The sequence below is a fragment of the Acinonyx jubatus genome, chromosome E1, assembly GCF_027475565.1.
Source record: "Acinonyx jubatus isolate Ajub_Pintada_27869175 chromosome E1, VMU_Ajub_asm_v1.0, whole genome shotgun sequence".
In the NCBI taxonomy this organism is placed as follows: Eukaryota; Metazoa; Chordata; class Mammalia; order Carnivora; family Felidae; genus Acinonyx; species Acinonyx jubatus.
In genome coordinates this window covers 38,489,690-38,501,174 of record NC_069397.1, presented here as the reverse complement: position 1 = coordinate 38,501,174, position 11,485 = coordinate 38,489,690, and the positions used below count along the sequence as shown (strand labels likewise).

Genomic DNA, 11,485 nt, shown 5'->3' with positions numbered 1-11,485 from the left:
CCTCACTGAATCTTTGAGTTCAAGTTACAAAAGCCCTGGGACAGCCCCAGTGTCCCCAAAGGCAGCACAGCCAATGTCAGCAATGGGTACTGAGTCTTCCACTGAATCCCAAGAGTATGGAGCAAACTGTTGGTACAGTGGGTCCCAGCTTCCAGGGGGTAGTAAACAGAGGCATGTGCGGATCTTTCCTTTCACTCTGGGGTTTGACTGGCTGTCCCTCCAGAGTTGGCACTCCAGCACAAGAGGGCCTGCCGCTGGGTATGCTGCCCCCAGGTGGACAATGATAGTACTGATAGCATTCACAGTGGGTCTCCTGGGGAGTGGGCATTGTACCAGGTGTTGAAGGTTCCAAAAGAGCAGGCCTTCAGAAGAGCTTGTGGCCAGAAGAGGGAGACCTGCAGCTAAACACACAATGATCAGTGCTATGTAACAAAGAGAAATGTACTGGATGCCAAGAAAGCACAGAGGAGCCCAGAGTGCGTGATTAGAGAGAACTTCAAAGGGAAGTGATGTGAGATCTTGTCTTAAAAGATAAGTAGAAATTTACAATCTAGAGGGAATTACCTAACCCCCTTAATCTTCCGTTTCCTCAGTATAAAGGGTTGGTGTAAAGATTAGGGGGAAAATTATGTACAGGGCTGGTTACTATGTCTAGTACATAATTGGCACTCAGAAAACTTACATGGTTTTTAGGAAATGGCTCCGATGGTGGGGGCTGACAGGTCTGCAATTTGTAGGCAGACTGGCAGCTGGAGACTCTTGTGGAATTTCTGTTCCAGTCCTGAGACAGAATTCTTTCTTTTCTGAGAAACCTCCATTTTTTGCTCCTAAGGCCCTCAACTGATTGGATGAGGCCCACCAGCATTACAAAGGCATTACAATCCTTTTTTTCAAAGTCATCTGATTGTAAGTGCTAATTACATCTACAGACTACCTTCACAGCAACATCTAGGTTAGTGTTTGACCCAACTGGATGCCATAATCTAACCAAGTTGACACAGAAAATTAACCATCACAGAGGTCATTCAAGGCAGAGGCTACTCCAGACAGGGACTATGTTATATTTTTCTAGTTGATTATGCTTTCTGAGAAGTTGCTCTTTGTTAAATGGGACTATGTTTGAATACTATAAACAATTTAGAGCACAATTTACAGAAACAAACTCCTGTGTAAAATCACCATAACATCTTAAAGTTAGAAGGGATCTTATAGATCACTAGATATAACCCTCACTTTGGAGAGATCTCTCTTACAACATACTCAGAAAATGGTCGTCTAGACTCCAACATTCCAGTGGTAAGAAAAGTCCCTAGATCCTAAGAATGTCTATTCTTGACCAGCTCTAATTGGAAACTTTTTCTTTACATGGTACTTTCTTACATCAGTACCTCTCATTAATTATTCTTTTTTACTTATCAAAGACAAATCTTATCCTGAATTTTTCCCATCCTTGAATAGAATACTTCCTTACTTGCCCTAAATGTTTATTGATCAGGTCAAAATTCTTTTTTGTTTTTTTAATTTTTTTAATTCTAGTATAATTTATATACAGTGTTATATTAGTTTCAAGTGTACAATATAGAGATTCAATAGTTCGATACATTATTCAATGCTCATCACGAGAAGTGTACTCTTAGTCCCCTTCACCTGTTTTACCCATCTCCCCACCCACCTCCCTCTGCGGTAGTTGTTCTCTATATTTAAGAGTTTGGGGGTTTTGTTTGTCTCTTTTTTTCTTTGATTGTTTGTCTTGTTTATTAAATTCCACATATGAGTGAAATCATAAGGTATTTGTCTTTCTCTGGCCGACTTATTTCACTTAGCATTATCCCCTCTAGATTCATCCATGTTGTTGCAAATGGAAGACTTCATTCTTTTTATGGCTGAGTAGTATTCCAGTGTGTGTGTGTGTGTGTGTGTGTGTGTGTGTGTGTACCACATCTTCTTTATCCATTCCTCTATAGATGGACACTAGGGTTGCTTCCATATTTTGGCTATCATAAATAATGCTGCAGTAAACATAGGGGTACATATGCCTTTTTGTATTCTTTGGGTAAATACTCAGTAGTGGAATTACTGAATCTAATGGTAATTCTATTTTCAATTTTTTGAGGAACTCTGTAGCTGCACCAGTTTGTATTCTTACCAACAGTGCACAAGGGTTCCTTTTTCTTCACATCCTTGCCAACACTTATTTCTTTTTCATTTTAGCCATTCTGACAGGTGTGAGATGATATCTCATTGTGGTTTTGATTTACATTTCCCTGATGATTAGTGATGTTGAGCATCTTTTCATGCTCAACGTGTATGTTCGCCATCTGTATGTCTTCTTTGGAGAAATGTCTCTTCATGTCTTCTGACGCTCATTTTTAAATTGGATTATTCATTTTCTTAGTGTTGAGTTGTACAAGTTCTTTACATATTTTGGATACTAACCCCTTATCGGATATATCATTTGCAAATATCTTCTCCCATTCAGTAGGTTGTCTTTTTGTTTTGTTGTTTCCTTTGCTATGCAGAAGCTTTTTTTTTTTTTTAGTTTTATTTACTTATTTTGAGACAGAGAGTGCCAGCACAAGCAGGAGAGGGGCAGAGAGAAAGGGAGAGAAAATCCCAAGCAGGCTCCCCATTGAAAGCGTGGAGCATGACATGGGGCTGGAACCCATGAACCTCAAGATCATGACCTGAACTGAGATCAAGAGTCAGACGCTTAACTGAGCCAGCCAGGCACTCATGTGCAGAAACTTTTAATTTTGATTGGGTCCCAATAAACAGTTTATTTTTACTTTTGTTTCCCTTTCCTTAGGAGACATCTAGAAAAATGTTGCTATAGCCAACGTCAGAGAAATTACTGCCTGTGCTCTCTTCTAGGATTTTTATGTCTCAGGTCTCATATTTAGATCTTTAATCCATTTTGAGTTTATTTTTGTGCATAGTGTAAGAAACCATTTGTTGATGAGACTTTCTTTTTCCCATTGCATATTCTTGTCTTCTTTGTTGTAGATTAATTGACCCTATAATTGTGGGTTTATTTCTGGGCTTTCTATTCTCTTCCATCGATCCGTGTGTTATTTTTATCTTATTTGGTTACTACAGCTTAGTAGTATATCTTGAAATCTGGGATTGTGATACCAAAATTTCTTTCTTAAATATTCAAAGGGCTTCAAGACAGCTTCATTTTAAAAGCCCACATAGGCTTTCTCCTATTGTGTCTTCTGGTTCTTCTAGTAAGAAAAGGACTAACTGCCTGCTCCAACTGACAGTCTTTTCTGTGCTCTGTAAAATTCCCACCATTCTGCTTCTGTAGCTTCTTTCTTTTCATGATCAAAAGGGAGGAGAAACATGTAAGCAGCATTTAGTTGCAGGCCTTTGATTTTCTTCAATCTCAAGCAGATTGAGGGATGCCTGCATGGCTCAGTCAGTTGAGTGTCTGACTCTTGATTTCAGCTCAGGTCATGATCTCATGGTTTGTGGAATCAAGCCCCATGTCAGGCTCTGCAATGATAGCACAGAGCCTGCTTGGGATTCTCTCCCTCTCTTTCTGCCCCTCCCCTGCTCGTCCTCTCTTTTTTTCAAAATAGATAAATAAACATTAGGGGCACCTGAGTGGCTCAGTCAGTTAAGCATCTGACTTCGGCTCAGGTCATGATCTCACTGCTCATGAGTTCGAGCCCCATGTTGGGCTCTGTGCTGGCAGTGTGGAGTCTGCTTGGGATTCTCTCTCTCTCTCTCTCTCTCTCTCTCTCTGCCCCTCCTCCTCTCTCGCTCTCTAAAATAAATAAACTGTAAAAAAAATTTTAAAAATAAAATAAACCCAACTGATTGAAAACAACTCAGTGCACAAAAAGTCATATTTGGAATTACACAGTGTTAGAATTAGAAGGGCCCTTAACAATCATTTACCCAGGGTTGGTTGGTTTGTTTAATGTGATTAGTCAATCCTCATTTTCAAATGAAATCTTACACAGAACTAAACTCTTACACAGGACATAAAAAGACAAAAGTGGAGCTCCTCTGGGTTAGAGAACCCTGGTCTCACTTCCACTAACTGCCCTCCTCAGCCCCACCATTACCTCTCTAATACTCTGTGGAAGGCATTTTGCTGGGCTACCTAGACTTCAGTTCACAGGTAGAGAAGCAGACCTATAGAAAGGAAGGGATTTACTCAAGGCCATGCAACTAGTGACAAAAGAGCTGGGCTACAACTTACCACCACAACACACTGTCCCTGTCCCTCAATTTGGCCCAAAGTTTGGTTTTTCTGTAGGGAGTCTCCCCACTGGATCCACATATATTGAAAATCTATATGTACAAAACTTACATTCTCACACAAGCTTGTATAGACAAGTATGCCTTGCCTTTAGTGAGGTGGGAAAAAAGGGACAGGAGTGAAAAGGGCAGAGGGCAGGGAAGAAAACAAACCCGTAGAAAGTCACATGGCGGGGTGCCTGGGTGGCTCAGTCAGTTAAGCATCCGAATTCAGCTCAGGTCATGATCTCACAGTTCATGAGTTCGAGCCCTGTGTTGGCTTCTGGGCTGACAGCTCCGAGCCTGGAGCCGGCTTCGGATCCTGTGTCTCCCTCTCTCTCTGCCCCTCCTCTTCTCACGCCATCTCTCTCTCTCAAAAATAAATAAATATTTTAAAACTAAAAAAAAAAAATAGTCATCTGGCAAAAGATAAGGAACACACAGGATTATCAAGATCCACAATTACTGAGGGAAATTTTTTAAATTGTGCTTGTTTAAGCTAAATTTTCACATTATAAAAATAATAAATGTTTATAATGTTTTTAAGTTTATTTATTTATCTTGAGAGAGAGAGGAGGGGGCGAGGGCGTGCACACCAGTGTTGGGGAGGAGCAGAGAGGGAGAGGGAGAGAGAATCCCAAGCAGGCTCTATGCTGTCAGTGTGGAGCTCAACACGGGGCTCGATCCCACGACTGAGAGCCAAAATCAAGAGTCAGACGCTTAACTGACTGAGCTACCCAGGTGCCCTTCTATAATTTTTAATTTTCAAATGGGATAGAATGGAAAATATGAGGAGTTTTCCTCCCCTTCCACCATTTATAATTCCTTCCAGAGTTTTTCTTTTTTTTTTTAATTTTTTTTTAAACGTTTATTTATTTTTGAGACAGAGAGAGACAGAGCATGAACAGGGGAGGGTCAGAGAGAGAGGAAGACACAGAATCCGAAGCAGGCTCCAGGCTCTGAGCTGTCAGCACAGAGCCTGACGCGAGGCTCGAACTCACGGACCGTGAGATCATGACCTGAGCCGAAGTCGGACGCTTAACCGACTGAGCCACCCAGGCGCCCCCCCTTCCAGAGTTTTTCAATGCACATTTACCCAAATGGATTCTGTTCTACATACTATTCTTCACTTCATTTAAAAATTTTTATTTTAATTTTTTAATGTTTTTTTATTTGAGAGAGAGAGAGAGCATGAGCAGGGGAGGGGCAGAGAGAGAGAGAGAGACACAGAATCCGAAGCAGGCTGCAGCCTCCAAGCTGTCAGCACAGAGCCAGACTCAGGGTTGGAACCCACAAACCGTGAGATCAGGACCTGAGCCAAAGTCGGATTTCTAACCGACTGAGCCACCCAGCGCCCCACTTTTTAAATGTTTAATATATCTTAGTGATGTTTCCATATCAGCGCACCTAGGCCAACTTCATTCTCTTTAATAGCTGCATATTGTTAACCTTAAAAATAAAACCATCAGTTATTTTACCAGCAAAACTGGGTTTATGTGGGAATAGCAGAGAACTGCAATTCAGGACAAGCAAGCTACAGCAAAACCATAGGCAAGTCCAAGGAACAGAGGAGAGGGGCACCTGGGTGGCTCAGTCGATTAAGCCTCTGACCCTTGGTTTCAGCTCAGGTCGTGATCTCACGGTTTATGAATTCGAGTCCCACATCCAGCTCCACACAGACGGTGTGGGGCCTGCTTGGGATTTCTTGCTCTCCCTCTCTCTCTGCCCTTCCCCTGCTTGCTTTCTCTGTATCTCTCAAAAAACAAATAGATAAAATTAAAAAAAAAAAAGAACAAAGGAGAGGACCACTTCTTTATGGGGGGGGGGGGTGGGGAGTAGGGAGGGCCATTAGAAACAAAAAGTCCATTGGAGCAAAATGGGGTTCCTAGTGGCTTTTCTTTGGCTCAGTTGTGGGAATCTCTCATTGGCTAGGCTGTTGCTGGAGGAGGAGGAAATCTTTCTCCCTCCAGCTGGGGTAGTAATGAAGTAGCTATAGTATGGATTTGCAAGGTACGTCTCTTCCTGTTGGGTCTGCAATTGATGAGGAACGGTAGGGTGTGAGAGTTCTCCCTTCTGGCTTCCTGGCTCCCTTTTAGTGAGATTTTCCTTTATAAATTTTCACCTATCATTCTATTCCATGCTGCCAGTCCTTTGCTAATAAAAATAATATCGCAATGACTTTATGTATACACACAATTGTGGGAATGTATCAGTATTCCTAGAAGATAAATTATTGAGTCAAAAGGTGTGTACACTTTTAAATTTTCGATAGACACTGGATTGCCAGACTGCAGAAGGAAACCTCTGTGTGAACTTATTGGGGACTAATCTCTCATCTTGAGCTGCTCCCCACCGGAGCTTCCCTTGTTCTCCTGCCAGCTCTGTTTGGTGGCCCTCATTGCCCCATTGTCTGAAACCCCTAATTGTCCAAGGACCAGACCTGCAGTGCCACCAGAAGGGAGAGGCTGAGCTCCATGGAATGTTTTAGGCTCTCCTGGCCTCCTCCATCCCAAGACTGGTATCCCTGGTAAAAAGTACTGATCTGACCCTATCAGTCATTAACCTCAAGGTAAAGAGGGTCTGTTGGCCCAGCCCTAACCACCCCAGACCCTGGACCAGTCCAGCCTCATTCAGGAATTCCCAGTGAACCCTAGCCTAGCCAGCTCCATCCCCGAAATCCAGAGCCACATTTTCAGTCCAACCCCCTTCACTCTGTCAGCCAGCTAGAGGGAAGAAATAATGCACTTTCAAGAGGAACTCCCTGGTGGAGGATGGAGACACAGCTCCTTTAGGACCCCTTCCCCCTGCTGCTGAGTGGAGAGACAGAAAATGCAAAATACCCATAAGAAAACAACCAAAAAATATTTATCAAAGGAATTCATCCGCATATGCAAATGTACTCCAAACAACTGGAGGAAGCCTTGCAGAAAGGGTCTAAGAAGATTCCCTGAACAAGGGGAATTTTGAATTGGTTTTGGAGGAGAGGACTTGGAGAATTGGCAGGGGAGAGGGAGGAAGGTCTTGAAAAGGAGTAGAGGTAATAACTGCTAACATGTTTGGAGCATTTATTATTTGCCAAGCAATGCATTAAGCACTGTATACATGTGTTATATCCCTTATGTGGAGGTACTCTCGTTATCCCCATTTTAGGTGAAGAAATGGAGACACAATGAAACTGAATGACTCGCCAAGGTCATACACCCAGCCAAGTACTGTAGCCAGGAATCTGACTCCGGTACTTAATGTTGACCCAGGGCAGAAGTAGGGATGGGGCAAGGCACTGAGTAGCTAGTTTGAGCTCCCTGTAAAGATGAGGGAGGCGGGCAGTAATGAGGATGTGGTAGCTGCCCCCTCTCCCCACCAAAGCCCCTGGAACTGACTCCCTACCCCTTCTTGCCTCCCAAGCCCACCCATCCCAGACTTCCTTCAATGGCCCCCAACACATCCTGTAGGACACCCTGTGATAGGCTCTGGAAAGGAGGAGAGACTGACAAAGAAACAGCCTGTGTCCTAAAGAGAAGCCCCAACCCTACCCCAACCCTCCCCATAACAAGATGATCCCACTAGAGGGCTGGAAAATTGTTCTAAGTGCTTCCATATCTCATTTATCCCTCTGCACTTTTGATAAAGGATAATGACATGGGAAAACTGAGGCTCACGGAGAATTTTTTGACTCAAGCCTGTGTGACTCAAGTCCCTTTGACTCCACAGTTCTGCTTCTGGGTTTTTGGAACAGAGCCTCACAGAATCAGGATCAAACTAAACTGCAGGGTCCTAGAAAATAGGGCGAGAGCTGCTTATTAAATTCCTGTTGCCTCATCCCCAGCGGGGTCTCATACGGTACTGCAGGCTGGGATGACCTACAAGGCAGAGGCCAAGAAAGGCAGAGGCTGGGCTGCCGTCCTTGGGAAAGCATGTCCACTGACCACTACCTCGTGGGGCCTCTGTGCTCCAGGAAGTAGAAAGCAGCATGGCAGTTCTCTGTCAGGGCCAGCCTCTGTTCTGGGGAGGCTGCAGAGAATCAATGGCTGGCCCTGGAGCCCAAGGCCTGGTCAGCCCTTTGGATGAGCACAGCTTACTGGATTGGATGGGCTTCCCTACAACTGCTCTGAGACCCTGGTGGTCCTGTGCTCTGGAAGTTGCCTACTGGTATCAACACATGTAGTGAGGAGAGTGGAATGAAACACTTGGAATTACTGGAGGCCAGGAGACCAGTGGACACGGGCCAGAGCAACGCCAAAGCTCCATTCCTTTGGCTTTTCCAATCACCCTAGCCCTAGCCCATAGGCTACCTCCATCCTTGACTTCCGGTGACAAACCTCCCCCCCTCCCCGCCCCCCATCACCAGCCCTCCTTGGGGCTTTGCTAGCCCAGCAGCTATTAGATATGCTGGGGTGATTTAACAATTTGTTTTGACCTCTGATTTCTTTTAGAAGGTGGGGTGGGGGAAGAATTAAAGCCACAAATCGTCAAGCCAGACTAAGGAAGATTCTGGCTTCCTGATTCTGATAGTTAGTCTACTATTCTAAACATCTTACATTTATCTTGTGTAATCCTCACACAGCTGAGGTAACACGGTTTTTCTCCTTTCTCAGCAGAGAAAACAAAAGCACCAAAAAGCTGCCTCCATCCAGACCGCACGACTGGCAAATTGCCCAGCAGGGATAGAATCTCAGGTTAAGAATGATTGGAAGGAAGTGGTTCAGACGACAGAATTAGTAGTCATTCAAATTGTGCAGTTATTCTATTCTGGCATCTTGTAAGGGGAATAAAAAAAAAAAAAATACGTTGTCATTTTAACATTGTGGATTGACAAGGACAGAATAAACCCACTCAAACGTTTACACCGAAGAGTTAAAAAAAAAAAAAACCAACAACTTCAGTCTTTGGCTTGGCATTTCCTCCTCAAATGTGAACAGCTTGTCTGCATAGCAGAATTCAGGGAACTTAACACAGAGGAAAGCAAAAGCAACAAGCAGCAGGGCATCCTACTGGCTTTCTGAGGAAAAAGTTTCTGTCCTCGAATGACCCCTAAACACCGTCCTCGGCTCCGGAAGCGGTAACCACAAACTATTCTTTTGGATTGACCAGCTTGCAGCCCAACGCCGCTCTACTGGGGGACTTGAATGCTGCTCTCCATTTTGCGTGGCCTCTCCACACCCTCTATTCTACCCCAAAACCACCACTGTGGCACTTCGGTTTCTTCGAAAAGAAATTCTTGGGAGGGGAGGTTGAGGCAGACGCCAGAATCTGCCCAGAAGACCGGCTCTCGGTTTCCTCAGGAAAATGAAGCTAGGACTCCCGTTCCTCTCGCTAAAAAGCCTCAGGACGGGAGATGGTTTTTAGATTTCAGGGATCTGAAAGAAATTAGCAGCTCGCGAGGAACCCTTCTCCTTCCTCCTTTTGCCCCAGCCTGCACCTCACAAAACCACGGTGGCCCCCCCGAGTCTCTTCGGGGTAGTCTGCACCAAGAGAACAAATAGACTCCTCCTCATTCGCCAGATTCCCTGTCCGTCTCTCCGCTAAGACGCCGAATGGTGCCTTTTGAAACCCCTCTAGTCCCGCCTCCCTTGTCTAATTGGCTTGTTCAAACAGGCCCCCGGCCAACTCAGGCGTTCATTGGTGGATATAAAAAACAAGCTATGATTGGTTTCTCAAGACGGAGCCTGTGAGAGCGAGTCAGGGATTGGTTCATCTGGTTTGGGCGGGCTCCAGGAAGGTTCAAATGCGACTGGAAGAACTTTTCTAACCGACGAGCGTCTGTGGAGAAGCGGCTGGTTCCGTGGTGGCCTCGTGGGTCCCGCCGGTTTAGTCGCTTGCACGACCCCCTTCACGACCGTCACCATGGAGGTGTCACCACTGCAGGTATAGCTCGTGAAAGGGGCGGGTCGTGGAGGTTCAGCGCGGCCCGGCATCTCTCTGGCTTCAGGCGAAGGGTTAGGCTCTGGGGCTGTGGTCCGATCGCTGCCGGCTGGGAGCCGGTATTCCGCGTCGACCGGGTCTCCTGGGCTCGGCGGGATCGTGAAGAGGATAACACCACTTTATGGTGCTAGTATTGAAGTATTATCGGCTACTCTGGCTTCTGGGGTGTTGGGTTCTGTTTTACTGTCTCTAGGGTCAGTATTACACTGGCCTGTATTATAATGGTCCGCGTGTGACTTTAAGCCGCACAGACAGATGCTTTCCTTTCCTTCCCTCCCGTTGAAAATGAGATTGATTGCCCCTGACCCTGGAAGGTGCAGAGCACTGCACGACGTTCCTATTGACGAGACGGCAGGCCCGAGTTGCTTGGAATATGTCCCTTCTGTATTCAAAACGTTAACTTGGCCAAAGGATCGAATCGATGGCTTCCCAAACTGATGCTGAGCAGAATCTGTTATGTGCCTGGGACATAGCGGGCACTCAGCAAATATTTGTGAAATGTATGAGAAAAGTGGGTGTATTTTATTGATGACATCTAAAACATTCAAGGAAACTATTTTCACGTCACGTGCACTTAATGTATGTTTATTCAATCCGACCCCTGGGAGCTTTGCTGCAAATTAACTTAAATTGCTGTGTTTGTACAAAACGATGTCAGCTCCACCAATACCTGGTAAGAGATTGTGATTTGTTACAGTGGGTGAATCATTACGGTGGGTGTTTTGTTTTTGTTTTTAACAAACCTCTGATTACAAAACCCTTTTCTACAATTTTCTAAAATTGCTAGCCTGTAAATGAAAATATGCTAATCAACAAAACAAAGAAAAATGAAGATGCCAAGAAAAGACTGTCTATTGAAAGGATCTATCAAAAGAAAACCCAACTGGAACATATTTTGCTCCGCCCAGACACCTATATTGGCTCCGTGGAATTAGTGACCCAGGTAAAACCACGTAATGAAATGCAGTTACCAAGTAGTTAAGATGTATACTTTTTCAGGTTAATTTGCTATATACTTCAGGTATTTTTAGTGTCACTAGAACCAGCCTGAGCTATCTTATGTATATTGTAGTATTTAATCCAGAAGACTTTACAGTAATCATAATGATAAGACAGAATAAATGTAGGGTAAAAGTAACTATATTTCTTTGCCTTATTTCTAGCAAATGTGGGTTTACGATGAAGATATTGGCATTAACTACAGGGAAGTCACCTTTGTCCCTGGGTTGTACAAAATCTTTGATGAGATTCTAGGTAAGTAAATTCTTTCACATAAAGATCAACCGGTCAAATCCTTCATAAGAAGTATCATTTC

The 11,485-nt window shown here is 44.3% G+C and overlaps 1 protein-coding gene across 1 annotated transcript in view; it reads left to right on the top strand.

Moving 5' to 3' along the window:
* Positions 1 to 9,953: 9,953 nt before the first annotated feature.
* TOP2A (DNA topoisomerase II alpha) overlaps positions 9,954 to 11,485 on the top strand; it is a 28,633-nt gene continuing 27,101 nt past the window's right edge. The window contains exons 1-3 of the mRNA XM_015078581.3: positions 9,954 to 10,113; positions 10,958 to 11,113; positions 11,334 to 11,424. Of these exons, the coding sequence (XP_014934067.1) occupies positions 10,093 to 10,113; positions 10,958 to 11,113; positions 11,334 to 11,424 (268 nt within the window). The 5' untranslated portion in view covers positions 9,954 to 10,092. The remainder of the gene's footprint in view (positions 10,114 to 10,957; positions 11,114 to 11,333; positions 11,425 to 11,485) is intronic.